General features: G+C 39.7%; 1 protein-coding gene across 1 annotated transcript in view; it reads right to left on the bottom strand.

Moving 5' to 3' along the window:
* Positions 1-24,263, bottom strand: part of HEATR3 (HEAT repeat containing 3) — a 42,170-nt gene extending 17,907 nt beyond the window's left edge. The window contains exons 1-11 of the mRNA XM_007947880.2: positions 24,129-24,263; positions 23,777-23,949; positions 21,482-21,569; positions 19,943-20,055; positions 18,387-18,496; positions 15,620-15,760; positions 14,124-14,401; positions 6,030-6,120; positions 5,767-5,924; positions 5,399-5,481; positions 4,328-4,464 (exon numbers count right to left, since the gene is read on the bottom strand). Coding sequence (XP_007946071.1) covers positions 4,328-4,464; positions 5,399-5,481; positions 5,767-5,924; positions 6,030-6,120; positions 14,124-14,401; positions 15,620-15,760; positions 18,387-18,496; positions 19,943-20,055; positions 21,482-21,569; positions 23,777-23,949; positions 24,129-24,263 — 1,507 coding nt within the window. The remainder of the gene's footprint in view (positions 1-4,327; positions 4,465-5,398; positions 5,482-5,766; positions 5,925-6,029; positions 6,121-14,123; positions 14,402-15,619; positions 15,761-18,386; positions 18,497-19,942; positions 20,056-21,481; positions 21,570-23,776; positions 23,950-24,128) is intronic.
* Positions 24,264-27,131: the final 2,868 nt, after the last annotated feature.

Below are 27,131 nucleotides of genomic sequence, written 5' to 3'. Positions count from 1 at the left end.
TAGAATGATCAACTATAATAGACCAAAGGGGCAACATCTGCCCAAAACAAAGATGAGGAGTTAGTGAGGGGTAGGATAATGGGATGAATGGAAATGGGGAATCCAAGGTGGGAATGGGGAAAGTGCTGACACATTGTGGTGATTGCAACCAGTGTCACCGAGGAATCTGTGTATGAACTATTGAATGGAAAATTAATCTGCTATGTAATAAACATTCACTGAAAGCACAATAAAGTATTAAAAAAATTAAAAAATTAACCCACAAGTAATCTAGCATCCAATATTTAGATGACTCTTCCAAACTGATTTTCAGTTCCCTAATAAGGACCGGAAAGCATGCTGGATAGAAGAATTTCCCAAACAGTTTGGGTTGTTGGTGGTTGGTTTTTCTCCAAAATCTGGAAAATCAGGGAACCCTAAATGATTCTGGAACCCATGCAATGGAACAAAATGACAGAGTGACCCAATATAAAAATACAATATTGTTAAAAATTTCTAGACACTTTTGAAGATCAACAGTTTGTTTTGTTTTGATTTGTTGAAGACATAGAGAGCAAAACACACATCAATTCAACAATTTCTTCATGTACAATTCGGTGACAATGGTAACATTCTTCAAACTGTGCTACTTTTCTCCCTATCCTTTTCCAAATTGTTTTACCATCATCAACACAAACTCACTGTCCCCTAAACTTCCATCTGCCCTTTCAAGTTGCTATTGTCAACTTGAGAAAATAACAATTTTTAATGGAAGAGACAGATATATTAATGTTTTGAATAGATGATCCAGTTCCTACTGAAGAAAACTTGAGTCTCCTTTTGTAACATAATGTAGCTGTAAACATAATGTAGGAAAATACAGAGTATAACAAATGTTGTAACTATTCAGAATTGTATTTTTTGCATTAAAACTAAAATAAGTTAAGATAGAATGATATGATCCTCATATATTTAACACTCATAGTAACCACGGTAAAACCACACAGTATACAGTTCAGTCCTATCCTCCTCACCAAATTCTCCAATCATTGTTCAGACTATTAATACAGAACCCACAGAATTACATTATTTGATAAATTCCAAATGTTTAAAGCCCAGAGCCATTTTAATGACAATCTTCCTTACATCAACAGCTTTTCTCCTATTGCGTGTACTGTGAATCCATCCTATGTAGAAGATCAATTCAGATTACAGACCTCTCAAAGAATCATAAAGCCAACGTCATTAGATGAATAAACCAAACCAAACTCACTGCCACCAAGTCAATTCCGATTCACAGCAACCCCCATTGGGTTCCAAGGCTGTAAATCTTTACAAAAGCAGACTAACTCATCTTTCTTCTATGAAACAGCTGGTAGGTTTGAACCACTGACCTTCTGGTTAGCAGTCAAATGTCTTAACCACTACACCACCAGAGCACCTTCATTAGATGAACAGAATTTCAAAACACTGTAGTGACAGGGACCTGTAATTGGTTATCTCTGTCAAAACAGACATATGACTTTCAGGATACATAAAAAAAGTGTTATTAACCTAGCAGCACGTCACATTTTTGTACCTTGAAAAAAAGAAAGATTCTGTCGATGAACAGCCATGAAATAGGAATTTATTTAAAAATCAAAGTGCTTAATTACATCTTCCCACAATTCAGAAACTTTCCATTATTTCTCCAGGTATCAGCTTGGTATAATCTTCCCATGATCTTTCTAGGCAATGAATATTCAAACATCAGAAATCACAAATAGCCATAGAACTGGGAGAAAATATCTAAGAATGAAACTCTTCATGCTGGTTGGAGACGGGGCCTGTAGTACCTTACTGAGAGATGGCCTAGAGATAAGAGATGGCTGACTGTGGAACTAGGGCAGGCAGGGTTACCTCAATGTTTGGCAGGGCTTGGAGACAATAAGAAACTTGGGTAAGTCCTGTGGTCCTGGTCACCTGGGGCCCTGGTTGTAGACTCCCGCATTTGGCCCTGTTCCCCATTCTCAACCTATGGGAACAGATGATGGGAATGGACACGAGCAATAGCTCTTTCTACCCCATGGGACACTCTGTTAGGCTGATGGGAGCCAGAATCCCAGCAAAAGCCAGAGAAAGTCCCTTCCCCAAATACCACCAGATCCCGTCCAGGTTTCTAAGAAGGCTAGGAAGAAATATAAAGCTACAGTCCGCATCTGGGTTGCTCATACTGACAAGCCATCCTGTACTCCAGCACTTGCCTGGTCCTGGCTCAGAATGGGAACAGAGGGTAGCACTGGCCTAGACTATCATATAAAACGCTTCAGTGTGGCTATATATCGCTTTCCTGTGATCCCTCCAATCAGTGAATGCACAAACAGCCCAAGATTACTCGAAAATTACATTTGTTAATGGACAAATGGGGAAGGTTGCTAGAAACAGATTAACAACTCTATCAGTTTCTAAGAAATACAGAAGAAATTGTCTACTTAATTATTAATTTACAGAAAACTAATCAATTTTTCTAAAACATGCACCATTAAACATACAACACCTCTTATGAATGTCATAGAATGCAAACAGATGTTTAAAAAACTAAAGATTAGTGTTTGAATTTTATTCAGAAACTTGTATTTAATCAAAAGCAACCAATATGTTGATCTTTGAAGAGCTCAATTCTTCCTTTGAACAATCAACCATAGCAGATCAAAAGGGCAGCATCTGCCCAGGGATAAAATTCAGAAGGCAGGAAGGGATAGAAAAGAAGGACTAATGGGAACAGGAAACACAGGGAGGAAGTGGGAAGAGGGCTGTTAAATTGTAGGGTTGCAATCAATATCCCAAAACAAAATCTGTTATGAATTCTTGAATGGAAAACTAATTTGTTCTGTAAATTTTCACCCAAATCACAATTGGAAAAAAAAAGTTCAACTCTTACACGTAATGCTCTAAGAGAAGTATTAAGCAGTTTACACTGAAATCTATCAATAATATATTCAACTTAACAAGTGGAGTTATATCTTATTTGGTGGTTAGATTCTGAAGTCAGTGAAGAAATCAAATGTGACACTTCGAGTTTTTCCTGCAAAAACCCCTAATGATACTCTGAACCTGAGAGGGGTTGAGAGAGCAGCAGATCAGACCCACGCCTCTCTTCAGACCCTCACTTCAGACGCATGTTGGGGGCGGGGAGGAGAATGGCCTTTACTATATAAATTATTATTTTTTTCCTCTCTATCTTTATTGTCTGTTTTAAGCTCTTATAGTTTAAAGTGGCCAATTTAAATGAGATTCCGCTAAAAGAACACACATCAAACCATGTGGAGCTAGGTCATTTTATAAGAATAGTTATCTAGGGTACCTCTCTAGGTGTTTGTATACAAATAAAATTAATCATATCAGAGTCCTACGACTTAGAGATTCAGCTCCTACCATGCAAAGGTGTTTGAAGAAAGATATGCTAGGTAAAAAAAGCAAAGTGTGGAATCGTGCGCACAGTGTTCTGCTATTTTCCTTCACACACACACAGACATACATACTTGTATCTACGGGATCTCTCTGTAATACACAAGAAACTGGTAATAGAGGCTTACGTCGGGGAAGGAATTGGGTAGCTATAGGATGAAGGAGGGAGGCTTTCCGCTTTATGTCCTCTAACAATTGTTGACTCAGGAGGAAGGTTGGGCAATCTACTTCCATAGTGATACTGCCTCGGAAACCCAAGGAGGGGTCGCTGTGAGTCAGATCCAATTTGACGGCAATGAGTTTGGTTTTTTTTTGCTGGTTAACTTTTGAATTCTATAGTACACATGTGGATTACCCAATCAAATAAAAATCAAGTGATGGAAAAATTTGGGAACAGATAAGGTTGATGGTTGACCAACATGATGAACTTAAGTTAATACCATTGAACTACTTATGTGAAGATTTGTTCAAAAAGCAAATGTTTTGTTATATATATTATGTATAATTACACATTATATATATGAACATAAATACATATATAATTACATATATATAGATTATATAAATCAAATGGTTTATATTTATGGGGAAAAAAACAGATCACCCAAATAGTTTAATGGGGCTAATATTTACACTATTTGTGATTCAGCCTTAATTAGCTTGACACAATTAGATGCAAACAATTTTCACGCAGAAGAAAAACAGAACCCACAGATCTGCTTCTGCACTTTGTTCTGACTCTATGCTGCTGGCAAGTATAAGTACTGTACATGACTGTTAGTGACTGGAAAAGCTTTCTGCAGATTGGGTGACAAACTGTATAATCCCAAGTCCAAGTTTCTGCCTATTCAAAATTCTGCTCCGAGCAAGCCTTCTTTCACAGTAAGGGCTAAATATTTACCTGGCTGAGAAAAAAGAAGTTGGGACAGATGTTGCGCAAGTGTCTGAAGGGCTGGAGCTCCTCCAAGATGGTCCACATCCAGGAGGGACACAAGGCTCTGGAGACACACAAGGGCTCTACACTGGAGAGTGTTCATTCTGGAAAGGAAGTGGAATAAAGCAGTCTGTTCCTCTAACAGTGATGAAGAGAATTATGAACAGAATTCAGTAGTAACTTTGAACCTAAGCTTCATGTTCTGACTGGGAATACCTATAAAGAGAAGGAGGTCTATGGCAGTTAGCAAAGAATCTTAAGGTGAATCTCTCCAATCAAATTGCTTGAGCAGTCAGGCCTCTCAGTCATTCATGTGTCATAAAGAATCTGCTTTACAAAAATTTTTATGCAAGGTATCATCTTTAAAAAAATTTTGAAATATGACATATATATACAGTAAAATGCCTAACACACACACAGAATTTAACAAAATGTTTATATAAAGCAATCACCCTTGAAACCCCCATCTAGGCAAGAAACAAACACTGCTAACCCCATCACAGCCCACTTATCTCTTCCCAATCACACCCCACCTCCCTGACCCCCAGAGGTAACCACTACCTAGACTTTTATGGTAAACATTTCATTGTTTTTCTTAATATTTATCACTATGTATGCATTTCTAAACAGTACTGTTTAGTTTTGTCCATTTTTTAATTTTATGTAATGGAATCATAGTGTACATATGCAGTTCTTTCTTTTCTGGATCAACACTGTAAGTTTCATCCATGTTGTGAGTAGTTCTAGTTTGGACACCTTTTATTGCTGTATGTATTCTCCTGTATGATTATGTCAGAATTTATCCATTCTACCACTGATGGACACTGGGGCTGTTTTCGGGTCTGGGCAATTACGATCCACATTGCTGTGAATATTCTCACATGTGTAGCCTAGTGCACACATGCACACGTTTCTCTAGGGTATATATTCAGGAATGGAACTGCTGGGTCTTAGGGAGTCAGAACCTTCTATTTAATGGCCTATCATTTCATATAATAAGATAATGACAAATTATTTTGAAAATAGAAAAATTCTTACTTTCTAATCAAAGGTTTCCATGTAGGGCTCTTAGAACATAAGTCAACTGCAATGTTGTTTGGAAAGGAAGTTTTCTCAATAACCTGGATGTAAGAAAGCCAGTAAAGCAACAAGTTATAAGAGCAGAGTCATCTTACACATCATTCCTTTATAGAAATTCTAACAAATGACTTCTAACTGGAATGGTTAGGCTTGAAAAAGACATAATGACCTTCTAGGCTACTTCCAGTACTGTTGTTTTGCTTCCCAGATCTTACCACTTACCTAAACTTGAAAGAGTGAGCTTACTTCTTTTCTGCTTACAGAATTAATAGCTATCTAAACCCTTTCCCATGCTCCATAATAATCCTAGAATGAAAACAGATTACCTTCTTTGGGATGAGATAGTTGGTGAGCGCGGCGTGAACCTCATGGGAGAGGCATAGGGGAGACAGCAGCTGCCCATCACACTCACTGAAGGAAGTCTCCATAAACACATCACTTTCATCACTGCTAGAGAGCTCTTCCCACTCGTCGTCGGAAGGATCTGGAAAGAGTACAAAGCACACATAACTGTAATACTTAAGAAAATCCTCATGAAAGCTCCCTCTCAGCCCAGGGAAAAATGTCTAACTATAAACTTGTAACAAACCTTCACTGCAGCACATGTTGACAATAATTTCCAGAGCGGTTTGCTGAGCTGACAGCAGTGCTGTGATCTGTCTCAGTTCCTTGTCAGTAGGCTGAAAAAGCAAACAACCAACTCTCAATGCTTGGAGACATACTTTTGAGTGAATTTCCTTAGTTTAAAACTATGGGAAGATTTTTGCACTTGGAACAGAGGACACGGGGTGGCAGGGGTGGGAAAAAGTCATAAAGTGCTAGAATGACAAACAGGCATTACAATTCCTCTTGGCACTGTGGTACGTGCCACTGTTAACTAGGTGTCCATCTAACTGTATGGTTACTCTTTAAGTGTTGCTTGTTAGCTGGAGAGAACAGATAAATATTCAGGAATTCTGAACTGAATTCACCCTGCAACTCAATCCAACGTGTTAAGTAGGCTGGCATACTAAGGTTAAAGCAAAGAGTGTATTTCAGATACCAGACACTTATACACAACAAACTACTTTCAGAGGCAAGCCATACTCTCAGAGAGAGGTACATTAACAAGCACTAGTAGCAACTCCTTATATGACAAACAGAGCTGGACTAGGGGCAGACAGGCTTGCTTCCTGGCTTTCTCTGAAGACTATTTTATTAGTCTGAAGACTATTTGAGACTGAAGAATGAGGGGTACTTTCTCTCTGAAAATTTATAACATGAACTTAAATTTATCAATTAACATTTCTAAAAATGGATAGTACATATTTACATGATTTTCAAATTGCTTATGAAAAGTGACAGAGCCATGCTGATACTCAAAAATAGTACATAAGCTAAAAGTAGTGGATTTTTCTCATGTATCTTCCAATGAATGTGGGGTGTAGTATATTACCTGGTATAGCTTTTCTAGCCATAAGTCTTTGTAAACTCCATGGTGGAATTTGCCATGAGCAACTGAGTAGCTCCTGATTGTGAAATTACCCACCTGGGGTATTTCTGTTGAGCGTAGTACCAAGTAATTTTCCGGGAAGTTTGCTCTCTCTCAGGTGTATAGAATTCTGATGTTGGGATTGGTTAGTGGTCACTCTGCCAGGCTCAAAAGGAGCCCTTCTAGAGGCAGAAGTCTCTCTGACTGTTGGCTGAGAAAGACATGCTGCTGAGAGAAATGTGCTCCTGAGAGACACACACCGCTTGGAGAGAGACTGAGAGAGACAGTTGGCTGAGAGACGGCAGGCTGAAAGAGACTTAGCATTGTTCCTGAACTTGTATTGTAGCCTGGTGCTTCCCTAATAAGCCCCATAATCTGTGAGTTCTGTGTGGCTACTGCATTGAATTACTGAATCCAGCAGAGACGTGGTGGGTGCTGCAGGAGGAATGGCTGGTATCAGGGTTGATGAAAGGGCCGGAGGAAGGCAGCGTGTCTGGCCTCACAGGAATAGGCCTTGGGCTATTGATGGAGATTCTGTCTTCCTCTTGTGGGGTTAGAGGAGGTCAGAAGATGTGGCCTCCCTGCCCCTTTGCCAGAATGTTTCCTAATGTCAACAGTTTTCTAATTGTGTTCTTAATGGCAACATAATATTCCATTACATCAATGTACAAGAATTTACTAAGCATTCCACAGGTATGGGATAATTCAGATTATTTGAGCATCTTCTTTTCTTAGATTCACTGGGTCAGAGTAGAGTGAAAACACATCCATAAATCCTGTGACAGTTCCATGTTCTGCTCTAGATGTTCATACTCGTTTACAATCCCACCAGTAACTTGTGTAACAATTTTACTACAACTTTGAACTATATCCTTATAGAAAAAGCTAATTTAATAGCTGTAGCCCAGGAATCCCTAAATTTGTATTTCTTTTATTACTAGCAACAATGTACATGAACTCAATTAGTAAAGAAGTCTGCCTTGAGCATTGCTGTAAAGTATAGATGAGAAGTTTAGGGAACAGTGAATCTAAGCTAATGGTAGTAAAATAACTTGGGGATAGCGAGAATGGTAACACAATGTGAAGAATGAAACCCATGTCACTAAATTTGTACATGTAGATATTACTGAATGGATGTGTGCTTGGCTGTGTATATTTTCAAAAAAAAAAAAAAAAAAGAACATATATAAAACCCATCCTTATTGGCTTTGTGTATGATGCTCAACAAAACAAACATTTCTTAGAGGAGATTCAAAGCTAAATAAGCCATGTTGTTGGTAAGTTCATCCACCTAACAATGTACAAAGATCTGGCTTAGAAGGAACTCTCAAATTATGTCCCACTTCTTCATGTAACTCTCCAACTCAGAACATTTCCCTATTTATTGTAATCAAACTAACGTTAAAAAAAACCTACATGAAATGTTGTAACATCTGAGATTTGCTTCAAAATACTTGGTAGAGAAAGGGGAGAGGAAGTCAAGATTCACGAAATATAGGAAACTAAGCAGGCCATGAAGTGTTAATTGGAAACTGTTCACACTGGGCAGAGGGAACTCTGCTATTACATATGTCTACAAAACAACCATACTTGGGTTGAACTGCTCTTTCTTACATATTTGTATTTATAACTTAAGTTAAGCAATGCAATGAAGGGTTTTGATTCTAAAGGACTCCTGCACAACTCACACAGCTATCAGGCAGAGTGAAAGATGACAGCTGACTGACGCTCTGTATTCCTGGCACATGACAGCACGATGCCTAGCACCCTACTGGCACTTGAATCACTGGCTGACTGACCAGCAAATTAAACTTTCAGGCTACTCAGTTATGTTAATAAGACTTCAAAAAGCAAGATTTTGCTATGAGAAAACATTTCATTTGTTAAGCACCAAAATTCTACTTTTAAATGATGCATAAGAAAGAAAATCTCTAAATAACAGTTAAAAATCAATGGTTTTTAAACAGTGGCAAATCCTATCTTAATGTCTTCAGTTGAAGACTTGGCTCCTTGCTTGCTCCATTTAGGAAGCCCCTGGAAGCAAGGCTGGAGATAGGGGAATTGCCAGCAATGCCATTTTCTCCTTTCAGTGCCATGGGAGTTCCCTGACAGCAGGACTGTCATTTCCGTTTCTGCTCTGACAGGAATATGGAGTGGTAAAACACTCTGTACTTGCATCTGTTAGAGCAAACTGAGACCTGACTGGTACAATGCAAAGAGCTGAAAAAGAGCCTCCAGGCACTGATTCATCATATCTCACTTTCTGCAAATGGATGTGAACGAAGTCCATCCCTGATAGCTTAACCTTCTTGTGATTATTGAAGAGATGACACTGCTAGGGTTTTTTACGTTCCTCCTGGAACACAAGGAGCACACCAGTGCCTTCATCTACATAACGTTCCCCAAAAAAACCAAACCTAGTGGTGTCAAGTCAATTCCAACGCATAGCTGACTTTAAATTCTATGGACTCTGACATAGTCAGATGCAACAAGTGGGGTTCAAATACCTAGCCCCTGCAGCAAAAGGTGGTGCTATGATTTTCAACCCACTTCATGATCTGCAAGCAACTCAAAAACAGGATGGCTTTCTCATTTCTGTATCTTCCCCAGCACATAACACACCACTTTGGACCTAATAGCTATTTGTGGGGGAAAAAATTTGATTTCTTTAAAGCCCCACTAATTTATACATTTCAAGACATCATGAACACAAACAAAGCAAAACACTATATATATATTGGGTAAAATTTTATTAAAGCTCTAACACTGACTTAAATAATCCTCAATTTATTTTCAGTGAATCAGGACAGGCCATATCTGAAATTACAGACAAAGGGACAGAATGCTAATACCATCATCTTGTAGAAAAAGTGCCCAGAACATTAACACTATTCTCTTCCAGTTCAGGCTTCATCATCGTTCTTCAAAATGACTTCAGTAGCCTCTTGACTGGTCTCCCTGCCTCCAGGCCCTTATATTCTAGCCCCATCTGGCTGTCCAAGTGGTCTCCCTAAACCCTAACCTACTGTCACCATGCTGCTTCTTACCTATCTCATTTGCAAGACAACTCAGGCATTTTGTCCAAAAAATCTTCTCGGATAGGCTCTTCTTTTCCTCTCCCATCAGGGATGGGTTAGACATGCCTACTCTACAGAAATAACTCCTTAGAAATCAATGCACAGCCCTATAACTTAGCAAAGACATAATTAAGGGTTGATAGCCCTGCTTTCCCTGAATGGGGGAGGTTCATGGGGACAGGAAATATACCTTAATCATCTTTCTAGCTTCATTACCTAGCACAGTGCCTGAATGGGGGAGGTTCATGGGGACAGGAAATATACCTTAATCATCTTTCTAGCTTCATTACCTAGCACAGTGCCTGAAACATCAGAATGCAAACACGTGTATACTTGAATGAATAAAGCTCAACTCACTGTCGTCTCTGACTTCCTGCCCTTTTCGTTCTGCTCCTTGAGGAGCAAAGAACAGCTCCTACTCTGTTGACTGGCTCAGCTGAAGTAATTTCTGTATCCAAGATAGCTTACCCGGATAGCAACTTCACACCCACTAGCAGGTATATGCTGCAATCATCCAGTCTGTAAAAGCTACAAATCATCATTAACTCCCTTAATCACCCAATCTCCTCTGCTCAGCAGTAACAGATAAATGAAGTTTGACTCACCACTCTGGTAAGGCTAAATGTTAAAATAAAGAGACAAAAATGCAAAGATCAAACTAGAAAGGCTCATACTTCCTGATCTCAAAATGAACGATGCTTTGGGTCTTGGTATTTAACAACTGATCCTTATATATGACACCAAAAACACATGAAACAAAAGACAAAATAGGTTAAGTTGGACTGCATCAAAATTAAAAATTTTTGTTTATCAAATAAAGTGAAGAAAACAAGCTACAGATTGGGAGAAAATTTTGGGGAAACATGTATATGAAAAGGGTTTAATATTCAGAACTCCTAAAAATTAACTAAAGATAAGCAAATCAAAAAATGAGCAAAGGCAAGGAAAATTTAGGCTCAAACTTAAGGGCCCTAATATTTGGTATAAATAGACTACCAAGCATAATTCAAAATGCACCAACAGCAGAAGAGAAGCCAGATGATTGGGACCTTCTAAAAATTAAATGTTTATGTGCTTCCAAAGACTTCTCCAAAAGAGTCAAAAGAGAACCTACAGATTGGGAAAAAATATTTGGTAATAACATATCTGACAAGGGACTTATCTCTAGAATTTATAGAACACTCCAACACCTCAATAACAAAAAGACAAACAATCCAATTAAAAAATGGGCAGAAGACATGAATAGACACTTCACCAAGGAGGATATTCAAGCGGCCAACAAACATATGAAGAAATGCTCACGATCATTAGCTATTAGAGAGATGCAAATCAAAACAACAATGAGATACCATCTTGCTCCAGCACTAGTAGCAAAGTTCAACAAGACAGAAAATAACAAATGCTGGCGAGGTTGTGGAGAGATTGGGACTCTCATACACTGCTGGTGGGACTGTAAAATGGTACAACCATTGTGGAAAGCAGTATGGCGATTTCTTCAAAAGTTGGAAATACAAATACCATTTGACCCAGCCATCCCATTACTAGGTATATACCCTAAAGAAGTGAGAGCCATGACAAGAACAGATATATGCACGCCGATGTTCATCGCAGCACTATTTACAATAGCCAAAAGTTGGAAACAATCTAGATGTCCATCAACTGAGGAATGGATAACCAAACTTTGGTACATTCACACAATGGAATACTATGCAACGCTAAAGAATAATGTAGAATCTGCAAAACACCGCATAACGTGGATGAACTTGGAGGACATTATGCTGAGCGAAATAAGTCAGTCACAAAAGGACAAATATTGTATTAGTCCGTTATTGTGAAAGTTAAGGAAAGGTTTATATATTGGAGGACATTTTCTTTGTTGGTTACCAGGGGTGGGAGGGAAGGGGAGGGAATGCTGTTAGATAGATAGAGATAAATATTGATTTGGGTGAAGAGAAGGGCAATGTACCAAATGGGAGTGACCAATATGGCAGCATTGAGGATGAGAAAGACAGAGAGAGTTACATGGGCAGTACAAACAACAAATATGAACCCCTTTGTAAATACAATACTGAGTTGTCAATGAAAGCAAACATGGGTATAGGGACGGATAGATGGGTGAACAAGCTAAACAATTATGTATGTCTAAATGGAGAGTGTATCCAAGATCATATACAGGGTTGGCAGACAATGGGCCTCTCGAAGAGTATGAAGGGATGGACACTGGGAGGAGGTAACTATGGGGAGGAAGTGGGAGGGGAGCTGCTGCATTGTAAATTTTGGTCAATGACATGAGACAAAGTATATGTGAACTGCTGTATGAAAAGTGAATTTACTCTGTAAATCTTCACCCAAATCCTAATAAAAAAAAAAAAAATTATATGGAACAAAGAAATCAACACCATGAAAAAGTACATGACAAAAATGACAGCAACAAATTCATACTTGTTGATAATTATATATCTGGCAAGGAAGTTATCTCTAAGATTTATAGAAAACTCCAATGCTTCAACAGCAAAGGGATTAGCAATCCAATTGAAAAATGGGCAGAAGACATGAACAGACACTTCACCAAGGAGGATATTCATGTGGCCAGCAAATACATGAAAAGAGGCTCACGATCACGGGCCATCAGAGAGATGCAAATTAAAACAAGATGCCATCTCACCCCAGCACTGATGGCAAGGCTCAACAAGACAGAAAGTAACAAATGCCGTCGGGATGTGGAGAGATTGGGATACACTGCTGGTGGGACTGTCAAATGATACAACCACTGTGGAAAACAGTATAGCAATTACTTAGAACGTTAACACCATTCTCTTCCAGTTCAGGCTTCATCATTGTTCTTCAGAATGACCGGAATTGGAGATACCATTTGAGCCAGCAATCCCATTACTAGGTATATATCCTAGAGAGGTGAGAGCCAGGACAGGAACAGATATATGCACACCGATGTTCATCGCAGCACTATTTACAATAGCAAAAAGATGGAAACAATCTACATGCCCATCAACAGAAGAGTGTATGACCAAACTATGGTACATACACACAATGGAATGCTATGTAGCACTAAAGAATAGTGTAGAGTCTGCAAAACACCGCATAACAAGAATGAACTTGGAGGACATTATGCTGAGTGAAATAATAAATCAATCACAGAAGGACAAATATAGTATTAGTTCGTTGTTATAGAGGGTCAAGGAAAGGTTTTTGTATGGAGGGAAACTCTGTTGGTTGCCAGGAGTGGGAGAGGAACACTGCACACACACTCAAAAAATGCACTGACTCATGTCACTTTAGCTCTGTGTATTTCCCTGTACATAAATTATATCTCAATAAAATGCATTTTTTAAAAATGTGGTATGTACATATAATATTGTTCAATTATGAAGAGAAATAAAATTTTGATATATCCTACAACATGGATGAACCTTGAAAACATAATGCTGAGTGAAATAAGTCAGATTCAAAAGGATAAATATTGTATTATCCTACTTATATGAAATATCTAGAATTGGAAAATACACAGATGCCAAAGTTTAAAAGTAATTACCAGGGGCAGGAGGGAGAGAGAAAGGAGACATCATTGCTTAAAGGACACTAGGTTGCTGTTAAAGGTGACAGAAAAATTTAGAAATGGGTAGTAGTAATGGTTAAACAATATGATGAATGTAATTAATGTCAATGAATGATACCTGCAAAAAACAAATGGCAAATGCTTCACTATATATGTTTTTACTACAATAAAAAAAAAGAGAGACAAGAATTCAAGTGACAATCCAAGCAAAAATTCCTTTAGCTTATTAAACAGAGTCTAGGATGCAGTGTGTTGTCCGAAGTGGAAGACTCAAGAGGTGGGGAGATAATTGCATGTTTCTAAAGTGTTGTAATAGTATTGGTCTACCGCATTTCTGAAATCTCTTGTGTGTATATTTAGTTTTAGACAAAATTTTTTTTTTTCCCATCTTTGGGGGTAGATTTCTAATGTTTTAATGAGAATTGCTGGGAAACCATGACTGACTTTGCTGAAATTCAGTTTATAGTTAATCTAGCTGTAAATTTCTTCTATAAAGCCAAGGACACCAATGATAGAAAACAGTGGTATTAACCCATGTTTGGGAGCATCAATCTGACTTACTGGAAGTAAATCTGAAACGAAAGTCTTCCTTCTGGCTTTTCTCTTATGAGGCATTTCTTCCATGGCATCATCTTCAATGAAAGCATCACCATTAGCATTCTCTACTATTTCCTCAGTCTCTGCGGCAGTTTTCAACCTTTGAGTTTCAGCCACCTTCATCTGAATAACCGTCTCACCAGCATCCATTTCCAAAACTTCAGACAGGATCTTTAGTACAGCATTGATGATTTCTGCCTGACTCTTGGAAGGAATAAGGTCCTTTAGATTCCAAATTGTGCCTGGGAAAGCCAAAGGAATCCCCAGTGAGATCTGTTACTAAGTGCAGTTTCCCCAAGATTGGTGCCTTAAGCTCAGTTTTAAATTCAAAAATCTTGACCCTGCGGCCTTTGTTCAGTTTTTATAAAATGCCAGAAAGCAGTGAAGAGATAGCTCCCTCTACGATAATCCAACATGATCATCTCCCCTCCTCGGCACACAGAGCGTTTCCCTGACACTACATGTAAGCAGACGGAGAGAACATAGATCAGGTTTCTTTCAGGACAACAAATTAAGTTGCCTCATTTCTTTCATCTTAACCTGAGCTGCTCTCCTCAGCAGTTTATTTTCTGAGAATGGAATGGAATGTACAATTCCAAGGTCTCATGTACTAGACAGCTGGTTCTCTCTCTTTTACTTTTCTTATCAAAATAGAACAGAAGCTACCATTAAGTAGTTAGACTAATTAATAAAAAAAAAAAAAATAGAAGTGACTACAAAAATAAAAATACCTCAAGATAAATTACCTCCATAAGGCCAAAGGGCAGGAGGAAAACACATGCAGAGATTACATGAAGTGCATGCTACCCAACAGACCATCAGATTACTTCTCACTTCTGTACTCAGCAATTCTGGGGAGGAAAGGGCTGGAGGAAAAGAACTTACAGGAAAGTAAGTGGTTGTGCCTTGGATCCCCAGAGCCAATTTCTAAATTCACCAATAAATAAATAAATAAGAGGGGATCCTGATAACAGTTCATAAATAAGAGGGGATCCTGATAACAGCATTTCTTTGAGATAACAGTACTTAGTTAAAATGAAAACAATCTAGTCTATAAGGCTTCACAAGTAGGGAGAAGTGCTTTAATTGAGGATCTCCACTTAAATATTAAAATCTCCAGAACAGGTATATAAGCACCACACTCCAAACCAAACTCACTGCAACTGAGTCAATTCTGACTCAGAGTGACCCCCATACGGTTTCCAAGGCTGTAAATTTTTATGGGCCTGGACTGCCTCATCTCTTTCCTGTAGAGTGGCTGGTAGGTTCAAACCACTGACCTTTTCATAGCAGCCAAATGCAATAAACACTACATCCCCAGAGCTCCTTTATATAAGCACAGAACAGGCTTTATAAGAATGCCAGGTGTGATGAAATGAAAGAATGATTTTAACATCAGCCCCCAGTGCTACACGTTACAAGTTTCTCAAAAGGTACTTTACCCAATGGGAAAATTTTACCTGCCACCAATGTCTTTAATAGAACATACTCCATGGAACTGACAGGCGATAGCATTGCAGATTCTAGTACATGCAGTCCTGCAGCACTGAAAGATTTTAGTAGCTCTGGATTATCTTCAGTCACAGTCTGCAAACAATATGCTATAAAGACAAAGATTAAGTATTTAAAAACAAATGAATTCTGCTTAGGATAATTTACAATAATATAATTCATCAAATGTGCATCTTCACAACTGCTTTATCTACATGAAGACACAGGTATAAGTATTTTACCTCAAGGATGGTACATACAAATTAGGTTTTTTAAACTGTCAATACTACAAGACTTTTAAAAATTTTCTAATGTCCTACAGAATACTTCTATAAAATGCAATTAAAAAGTTCTTAAATGTCATGACAATTGCAAATTACTGGACACATTTATAAAGGCTTATCCTCAATTTCTATACTTATTGTGGACTAGCAGCAAAAAGTCTATAGACTGCCACAAGCCCACGGACCACACTCTGAGTAGCTCTGTTGTTGATAAGAAGCCCTAGGTTTTGAAACATTCTGGCTTTCTTTAAATTCAGCATAACCTTAAAAGTTAAGGTTATTTCTGATGAAGAAATAGTTCTTAAAGAAAAAAATATAAGCAAGTTAAGAAATGGGTAAAATATTAATAGTGATATATAAGCAATCCAGTTACCATTTAACTTCTCCTCTCACATTAAAACAGCACAATGGATTATAACCTGCATATCAGAAATAATTCACTGCAAGTATAAAAACAACTGAGATTGTAGGAAAGAACTAAGAGCAAAGACCTCTGAAGCACAAAAGAGGAAGCAAGCCCATGTTCATTTTTTGTGAAATACTCTATCTCATACAGAACTATTTCAGGTCTAAAGATCCCAAAACAGGTAATACCCATCCAAATTAGTCAAAACACATGCTATTGCTGTGATCTGATTTGGTCCTCAAAATACCTTTGTATGTATTTGAATATAATACTTTTTTCATTATGAGTCTAATGAAATTCACTTCAGCAAAAAGTCAAGGTTGACAGCTGAACAACATGAACATATTTAATGTCACTGCCTTGTACACATACAGACTGTTAAAATGTCACATGTTTTGTTACCTATATATTTACCACAATTAAAAAAAAAAAAAAAAGAATGCAAGTTTAAATGAAGCCTAAGACACGTGACTGCTAACCAGAAGGCTGGTGGTTCAAAACCACCAGCCACTCCTCAGAAGGAAGACTGGGCAATCTACTTCTGTAGAGATACTGCCTCAGAAACCCAAGGAGGGGTTGCTATTAGTCAGAGTCTGTTCGAAAGCAGTGAGTTTGGTTTGGTTTATCTTAAAATATAGAATGGAATCTCATATGTTCACAATATACATTTAATCCCTGCTTGACTTTCAAAACAAAAATAACTTGACATTTATTAAATAAATCATAAATCTAGGTAAATACAAAAGGACAACACTACTGTACAACACAAAATGACCAAAATCCATTTCAAAAATGTTCATTAGGGAGAAAAAAAAGCAGTAAGAAAAATATAACTACATTTACAACAAAAATAATAGAAATAGAACTTAAGTTTTTCTTTTAAAAGTTATGAACAAATTTTTCTGAAATATTTTAATAAAATTGTCTTGAGATTAAAAGTTCTTTATCAATCTCCTAGCTCAACTGTCTTTAAAATCCACATTTACTCACAAATTTCTACTCTGCCAAGATTCCATTGGAGAAACTGATTTTTAAGTTTCCCCCAATAGCATTTATTCCTCTTTCTTTTTTTCCTGTTGTCTTGCAAGTCTCCATCAGAGCCAAGAGAAGTTATCAGTTAAGAGAATGCACTGTCACTGCCAGGAGAAATGCATAGTTAAATGAAAGGACAACTGGCTGCCTGCCATTATGATGGGTAGAAAAAGAAACGCTTATCATCTCCACTCTCACATACTCACAGTTCTGTCCAGGCTATCACCCTCTGGTTTCTGTCTCCTCCCCCCACTGAACTAAGGGCTCCCAATGGCTCTCTTGCCTAATCCAGAGGAGGGTGAGAGCCAAAACAGCTGAAATTGCTGGACTTTGCTTTCCCTGCCCCACAGAAGGCAGGCAGGCCTAAGTGACATTTCAATCACTTATTCTACTCTCTCAAGAAAACCACATCTTATACTTTCTGCTGGAAGTATAAGACAGAGGTATACAGGATATTAAATAAGTCTAGATTCCAATTAACTTTGGCTCAAAAGCCTAGTATTTGTGGGTTACTGTTTCATGGTAGGGAGCTCTGGTGGCATAGTGCCTGAGACATTTGACTGCTAACCAGAAGGTTGGTGGTTCAAACCCACCAGCCATTCCTCAGAAGGAAGACTAGGCAATCTACTTCTGTAGTGGTACCGCCTCACAAACCCAAGGAGGGGTCACTATGAGTCGGATCTAACTTGACGGCAGTGAGTTTGGTTTTTTTTTTGGGTTTCACAGTAAATGGAGATGAATATTGAAGAATTAAGGTTCTATGAATGATAGCAGACAGAAGCCACATATGTGTTCTCTTCCTCCCCTTCAGGGTGAAAAGCAGGAATATTGTTATGAGTAAGTAAAGCATTCATCACAGATTTTTCAAGAGTCAGAAGAAATTCTTCAGCTAAACACTCATATACAATGAGAAAAAAAAATCACTACTATGGAAAAAACATGCTCTCTCTGAATAAAAACATTTATTGTAATAAAAACTACACACACTTAATAAATCACCTTTTCTTCACTTACCTACTGAAATAGCCAGGTCAACATTGGTGGAAAACCTACTTAAATAGTTTAATACAATCTCCAAACACCCTTCTTTGTTGAATATAGACACTGCTCTACTACTGCATTCACTAAATTAAAGGGGGAAAAAAAAGTTTTACAATTCACATTTTAGCATTAAGAAATCATCCACAGAAACCCATAAAAAAAATAAGTTAGGCTTTTTAGAACCAAAAAAGTATAGTCAAACACCCACCACTTTACAGAAACCTAAGTCCTTTCATATTCACTGTATATTTTATTTCTAGCACATTGGAGCATTGAACCAATGTCTTTACCTTACGGCCAGTTTCCTTATAGAAGGTTAGAACTAGAAGAGATCTTAGAAATCATTTGATTAAATTCCCCATTTTACAGATAAAGAAACTGAGGCCCTAAAAGGTAAAGTGATCTGTCCAAAGGACATTTGTTAGCGGTAGAGCTAGGCCCAGCACCTAGGCTCCTTGGGTCCAGCTATCTTTTCACCACACCACAGTAACAGGAAGTTATAGTAAGGATAAAAGGCCCCTATACTTATCACACAAAAAAACACAAAATTTAAAAGATGGCAAAATTATACTTTATTCATTCCTTCTAAACCATTGTTGTAATTTACAACAGAAAAACTGCATCTACCAGATTGCTCAGACACCATTTTCTCAAATCTGATCTCTCCAATTTTTCTGGTGGAATGTATCGAACAGTTTAAAATGAGATCACAGGCAAGTTCAGATTGCTGGGTAGGTAGCTTTTCAGGATTCTACTCAATCTTGTATTCTAAGAAATACCTATGCTTTTACGCCAGAAACTATAAACATTGCTGACTGAAAATAATGACCTATGGCAGAATCTTGCTAGAAATGTAGGGCATAAAACAGGATAGGAAGGAAAAATCCTGGCTGTGTCTCTAGCCCTTTCAACTTCTAGCAGCAAGTCTTCCCACCCCCACCACTGCTACAACCATGGACTAGAGAGTGGTCTGAGCTAGGCCCCTCCTTCCTACTGGGCCAAGGAAGTTCTGTATCTGCTTTTCTGTCACTGCTAGAGTACAGAAAGTAAAGCACCAATTAAGGCTTGTGGTCCCTGATTTTCTACATGCCAAACCAAAGCAGCTACCACACCAGGACCTGACCAGTTTTAAGATAACTGCTGCTCAGGATATGTGGGTAAATCCAAAAAACCAAACCCACTGCTATCAAGTCGATTCCAACTCAGAATGTGGATGACAGAGGAAAAAGGGGGTGTACTAAGTGCTAATGGTCATGATTCATCTGATTTTGCCAACAGCAATGATTGGATTGAAGAGATGTCAGTCAAACATACACAAACACACACATACACACACACACACGTTGTGATACTATGAGGAAAAGGACTTGGGAAGGGCACTAACCTCAGGTCACCCATGATTACCTCTGCCAGGTATTAGGTAGGATTTCTAAGCCTACTGAGAAGAACAGATTCCTATGGAGTGTAACAGAAAGAGCAGCAACCTGAGCAGCAGTGTAGCTGGAGGCTGCTTTTGTAAAGCAGCTTACCATATATTCCACAGCACGTTCACAGCCTCATTGGCTATGTTCTCAATAGAATCTTTGTTCTTATCTTTTTTCTCTTGTGGAGACATGTCATTTGAATCCAGTCCAGCACTACACTGAAACCAAAGATCATGATTAGCAACCTGGTTCAAAAGAATGATAAAACAAAAAGCCTAATGATGGTGGAGAATCACAAAAACTAAACATCTGAAATTATAGTGGTTAACAAGCCAATCAGATTCTCATAAGCAGTAGAGTTACTACAACCCTGCTTCCCTTCTGGCAAAAGCTATAAACAAAAAAAAGGTCCCCGTACACACAATGGAATACTATGCAACCCTAAAGAATAACGTAGAAATCTGCAAAACACCACATAACGTGGATGAACTTGGAGGACATGATGCTGAGTGAAATAAGTCAATCACAGAAGGACAAATATTGTATTAGTCCGTTATTGTAAAAAGTCAAGGAAAATTTTATATATGGAAGGAAATTGTCTTTCAAGTTTCTGGATAGTAGTTTCTTAGTTTCCCACCCAGGGGTGGGAATGGAGGGGAGAGAACATAGTCATTTAATCCTCCCTACAAACCTAAGAGGTAGATGAACTATTATCCCCAATCTCCCATTATAAACAGTAAACTGAGGTACAAGGAGATAGGAATCTGGGACTCAGACCCAGGCATTCTGGCTCCAAAGGTGGTGCTCTTAACCACTCTGAAGTACTGCCCCTTGAATATAACCTATGGCACCATCTAAAGGTTTCTCGATATCAGCACTAGCGACATTTTAGACAGGATAATTTGATGTTGCAGGGGCTGTCCTATGCATTGCGGGGTATTTACCAGCATCCCTGACCTCTATCCTCTAAGCGCAGCAGCAACCCCCATCCCCTTCTATGACCATCAAAAATGTCTCAAAATATTCTCTGTGAGGCAAAATCGCTCCCAGCTGAGAACTACTGCTCTAAAAGGAACAAGACGATGCCTGTCATCCAAGGTGGATATCCTTTATATAGCCTTAAGTGGAAATCATCCACCAATACAGAATAGTGGGCCAGAGGCACATGAAGGAAAGAGAGACTTGCCCCTCGCACATCATGCAGTATGACTGACGTGACATTGTGAGGATTCACTGTAATCTTCATGACAAGTTCCTAATATCTGTGCCTCAACTCCCTCACTTGGAAAATGGGGATAATACTGTGCAGATTAAATAATACACAAAACACCAAACAGCACCTGGCACCTAAGTAAACAGTCAATAAATACGAATGATTTTTAACTGTTTGAAGTTTAAAGTCTAAGGGGGTCAGTTTTAGGAGAGTATTTTTTAATAAAGGTAATGGGGACAAAATAATAGAGACTGGCAATAAAATCAAAGCAGATCAGTATTCCCAGGAAAAGAAATTAAATTCTCTTGGATGTTTTGAGGGAAGACAAAGTAACTAATACCAAATTACTGTGGCAAATAAAAGAAAACAAAGTTTCTACATGAAAAGCTACACTAAGAAACTACTATCCAGAAACTTGAAAAGCTGCATACCTCTTTCAGCAGAGCAACCAGAGGAGTCATGATATCCTTAGTCACCATGTCATCACAGACATCAAAACCACCACAGGCACTGAGATTTCTACAAGAGAAGTTAAAATATATTTCACATTCAGATCAGACATTGCAAAAAACAATCTGTCAAATTTATTTCTATTTTTAACCACACAACAGTTTTGCAGAGGAAATCCACCTATTGTTTCTATAAGGTGTTGCAGAACCAATGTATTCTGAACCTTGTTCTGCAAGCTGTAAACACATGATTATCACGTAACAACACAGTTCTAAAGAGAAGTCTGAAACCGTTCACAGCTGCAAGACAACAGGCAACAGAGACAGGGAAGACTTCTCCTACTGAATACGAATAAATCACAGCCTGACCTTCTGTTACAGGATCATTTCTTGGAATCAAGATTTCAAGGGCAGCAAGGTAAAGCTACTGCAGTGCAGTGAACTGCTACTTATGGCCCTTCAAGCCTTACTCTCACCAATCATAGGCATACTGAGAGTGCCTGGAGCATCTTCTAGTTAACTTTGTATCCTTAGCACCTAGCACACTGCTGTGAACTGAGAAGACAAGCAGTGTCTTTTTAATGAAAATTGAATTTAGGTAGAGTTCTGGTGATGTAGTGCCTAAGGCATTTGACTGCTAACCAGAAGGCTGGCGGTTCAAACCCACCAGCCACTCCTCGGAAAGAAGGTTGGGCAATCTACTTCTGTAATGATACTGCCTTGGAAACCCAAGGAGGGGTATAAGCTGGATCTGACTCGACGGCAGTGGGTTTGGTTTTTTGGTTTTTTATCTCAGAGGATGTCATTCTCGGTAGCTGCTTGAATAATTTCTTTTAGAATCATTAGCACCAGGCTGGTTCCTATGAGGTGGAAGTTAAAGATGTCCCAAATATGCAGCTTTTCTGAACTGCTGTACTGCTCCATCATCTCTAACATCAACTCCTCTTCCTCCCTTAGTACTCTCCATCAAATAGTTTCTACTCCCTCCATCAAATAGTTAACCTTCTCTCATTCTTCAGCTTTCATCTCAAACATCACTCCCTCAGGGTTTTCTTCCCTGAACCCATTACACTCTCACAGCATCCTTTGTAACTATTAGTTGTAATTATACCTTTATGTGAGTACTTGGTTAATGGCTATCTCCCTCAAAAGACAGTAACCTAGTGAAGAACAGAGACTATCTGTCTTGCTCACTATCACATGGCCAGGGCCTACCTAACATAGCGCCTGGAATGCAAGAGTCATGAAATATGTACTGCTAAACCCCTGAATGAAACACAAATAGTTACAGAGCTGTGATAAGAACTATAAATATTAACTTCTACTCTTGCCCCCTCTGCAGTCCATTCTGTGCACAGCCACCAGAGTGGCCTTTCCAAAAGGTAAATTAGATTGTGTGTCATTCCCCTGCTCAGAATAAGTCTTGACTTTATACTATGTGAGTGCTTGTCCACCTCTCCAGCCCCATCTCCTTTAATTCCCTACTCCCAACTTTATTCAGCAATGCAAACATTTCTGTTCCTTGACCATGCCACGCCCTTTGCTACCTCACCTCTTTGCTCTTGGTGTTCCCTATGTCAGGAATAGTCTTTCCCATATTTTTTCCAGGCCTGGCTCTCTCACCTTTCAGGTCTCAGTTCAAACTTCATCAACAGAGAATCCAATTTAAAGTAATTTCCCATCCCCAGCTCATTATGCTCTTTGTTTCCCCACAGCACCTCTCACTACCTAATACCATTTTATGTACCTGTTTACTAGTTTCCAGTCTGACTCCTCATCTACACAGGTTCTGTAAAAGTAGGGATATGTGTGTCTCGCTGCATGTCTTACCTACTCAAAATCCCTTGCACCTAAGAATAACTCCTGGCACATCTACTGGCCTATATATTTCACGGACAAAAAAGTAAATGAAGAGTTAACTTCACCACAGGACTCTGCAGGCTTCTAGGGGAAGGTAAGGGTCAGACTTTCTCCAAGCCTTAAAGGCAAGGACGCCTTGGAAGGTGGCTGTCGCAAGGGAAACAACAGGCTGACAGATAGAATGCGTGTAATAGGGAGTCTGTTTGATTTCAAATCCCCTCTCTACAAATGTGAGACCCTTGGCAGGTTATTCACCCTCTCGAATTCAGCCTTAAAGGCCTACCTCCCACCACTGCAGGGAGAATGAAATGGGACAACGCGCTGGCCAAAAGATACTCCTGCCTCGATACGAAGCCCAGGAAGGGTGGTGGCCCACCGCGGAGACTCGCCCACCACGAACTCGCCCGTGCGACTCACCTGAGCGCGCCGGCCGCTGTCTCTCTCACTGCCAGGCTGGGGTCGAGCAGCAGCGGCCCGAGCTTGCGCACCGCGTCCCGGCGCGCCAGGCCCGGTAAGACTGGCTGCTGCTGCACCAGCCGGGCTAGCCCCGCGCAAGCGCACTCGCGGACTTCGGCGCTCGGGTGCTGTAGCTGCGGAACACAAGCGAGATGTTAGCGGCGAGGACCGCGCACGCGCGGAGACCGGGAGCCGACCCCCCGAGCGCGGAGCGACCCCAGAGAGGAGGAACAGCGCCAACGACGGAGGGCTCCGTCCCAGACGTCCGCCTCTCCTTCGTTCCTCGTAGGGATGGCCGAACCCTTCGCCTCACCTTCTCCAGCAGCTCCGCTGCCGGTCCATCTTCCTCCTCTCCCTCAGTCCCATTCGCCGCCGCTGCCTCAGCCTGACAGTTCCCCGTAGGAGAGAACTGAGGACGCTTGAAGCGCTTCGTCCGGCTCTTGCCCATGGCGTTTGCGCTCTGGGAACAGACGGTGGTGGCTGCCAAACCTATGGCAAAGACTAATCCCCAAAGGTACTTCGTGCCTCTGCTCAGCTGGACCTAGTACGCATGGGGAAACAGTACGCAGGCGCCTGGCGCCTTTGCTGACGGGGGGGGGGGGGAGCGGGAGGGCAAGGAGACTGCGCAGGCGCAAAAGAGAGGATGGGTGGAGCTAGCGCTGCCAGAGGGGTGGAGTCCTGTGGTTTTCCACGGAAGTGGGAGGTGGAGTCCAGCCTCTTAGCCGCTTAGTAAAGGTTGTCAAAGTACTGAACCTCACCAAACCTGTATTTCCTTAATAATAAAATAGATTTATTAGTACCTAATTTACAGTGCTGTAAAGTGCTTAACACCAAGTTTGACATATATAGTAAGTGCTGAAAAAATATTAACCATGATTTTATTTTGTGTGCTCTAGCACGTACCCAAGGAGGGGTCGCTATGAGTTGGATCCGACTCGACGGCGCATAACAACAGCACAGTTCCTGTCATAGAGCTCGGTAAATGTTTTAGAATAGATGTACATCTATATGTGATAAGATGGACTCTCTTAAGAAGTTAGTCTGACTGCCTCAGTTTCCTTTTCAGTGAAATGGGGATAGAGCTGTCATGAGGATTAAATATGTTAATATGTTGAAGGTGCTAAGAACAGAGATAGGCACATAATAAAACAAAAAACAAACTCACTGCCATCCAGTCGTTTCTCACTTATAGGGACCCCCATTGGGTTTCAGAGGCTATAAATCTTTACAGAACTAGATCCCCTGATCTTCCTTAAGCCGAGTTTAAGGTGGGTTTGAACCCCTGACCTTCCAGTTAGCAGTGAAGTGCCTCATCCATTACGCCACCAGAGTTCCTTTGGCACATAATACGCAGTACATAAATGCTTGGTTGAAACTTTTACTTAACAATTAAAAGGATTCTTTCACAAATACTTATTAGACACCAGGTAGGGTTCTGGACCTTGGGATAAAACAGTGACCAAACAAATTTGATTCCTGTCTTTACAGAGCTTATAGTCCAGTGAAAAGTATGTTAAATATATGATTATATGACCAGTTAAACCAGTTGCCATCAAGTAGAGTCTGACTCATGGCAACCTGTGTGTCAGAGTAGGACTGTGCTCCATAGGGTTTGCAATAAGATTTTTCAGAAGTAGGTTCTTAGGTCTTTCTTCCAAGGCATCTTGCATGAACTTGAACCTGCAACCTTTTAGTTAGTTATACTTGTAAGTGTAGGAAGCTAAGGAAGGAAAAGCACAGGAGACTCTTCTGTCTCAGCTTTTTTTTTCCTTTAAATATTTTATTGGTTTTGGTGAAAGTTTACATAGCAAATTAGGTTCCCATTCAGTGACATTGGTTACATTTCCCTCATTGTGTCAACATCCTCATTGTTTCTGTTCTGATCTGTTTTTATTGCTCTAGCTTCCCTGCCCCTCCCCCCATACCTATATACCCCTCGACCTTCTCATCTTTGTTTTAAAGTAGATGTTGACCATTTGGTTGCATATAAATAATCCCCCACCCCCACCCTGTCCACCCCACCCCACTCCCACGCCCAGGGTTTTGCAAAAACCCCAGTCCCACCCTGAGTCCTACTTAATGCAAATGTCAATTCTTACTGTGTGACTCCTCTGACTTCCCAGTGTGGGGGAGCTCTCTCTTGAAACAGCACATAACTTGTACTTTTCCTTCAAAGCACACCTCAAAATTACAGTTAAAATTTTAAATGTATTTCTGTAGTTATACAATTGCCTATACCCCAACTGGTCACTCAATCCCATGAAGACAAGACTGTGCTTGCTCTCACATACTACTCTGTTATGGGTTCAGTTTAAAATAATAGCCACTATAATGTCCACTTTTGGGTAAAGGAGATTTATTTAGGCTAGCCGACTGCAGGGAGCTGAAGCATGCTCCTGTGCTGCAGTAACGGGCCGATTCTAGGCAGGTTTCTATAAAGCAGAAGCAGAAGCTGCAGTTTCAAGGTCTTAGAATACATGCTTCAGCACAGGCGTTCATCGAGGGGTGATGGGAGTTAGTTCTGATAACCACCTTAGAGTACGTGCTTTAGCACAGGCATTCATCTGGGGTGTTTTAGTTGCTTAATATGCAAAAAAGGGGAGTACCCTTTAACCCACGGGCAGTGGGGGCAGGATGAGATGGTCACTTCAGTTACGTAAAATGGAGTTTTAGCGAGATATTGCCAGTTATAGCTGGACATTACAAAAATAGAGTTAGAAAGTGGAGTCACTCACTTCACTCTACCCCCAACTAGTCCAGGGCCTAACACGTAACAGCACACAAGTGTTGAATGAATGCAGACCACATAATCATGAAAGGATGAGACATTGCAATCTAGCTAGAATGAGATGAGATAAAACCAGAGATCCCTGCTGTCCCTCTCACTTTCTGGTATAACACTGAGGATGAGCAAGAAAATAGTTCATAATCGTAGGGCTAATCTTTGTGGGCCATTATCATCACTTATTCTTTGGGTGATAAATGAATATTTCTGCTGAAATGAATGATATGCATAAAGAACATAACAGCCCTTCTGGGGACCACTGTCATTTGATCATCAGTCTCAGAAGGAGCCCAATGAACTTAATCAGATATTTTAAAAAATCCAAATAGTGATTATCTTGTGATCAGTCGCCCATTACTCATGATGACTCCAGGTACAACAGAAACTTTGCCCACTCCTATACTTTCACAGTTGTTGGTGTTCTGGTTACCTAGTACTGCTCTGACAGAAATATACCACAAATGGATGGCTTAAACAAACAGGAGTTTATTCTTACAATTTGAAGGCTTTAAGTCCAAGTTCAAAGTCCCA

The sequence above is a fragment of the Orycteropus afer genome, unplaced genomic scaffold (assembly GCF_000298275.1).
Source record: "Orycteropus afer afer isolate SDZICR_OR568_19922 unplaced genomic scaffold, OryAfe1.0 scaffold00009, whole genome shotgun sequence".
Classification (NCBI taxonomy): domain Eukaryota; kingdom Metazoa; phylum Chordata; class Mammalia; order Tubulidentata; family Orycteropodidae; genus Orycteropus; species Orycteropus afer.
This window is presented reverse-complemented; position numbering and strand designations above follow the sequence as displayed.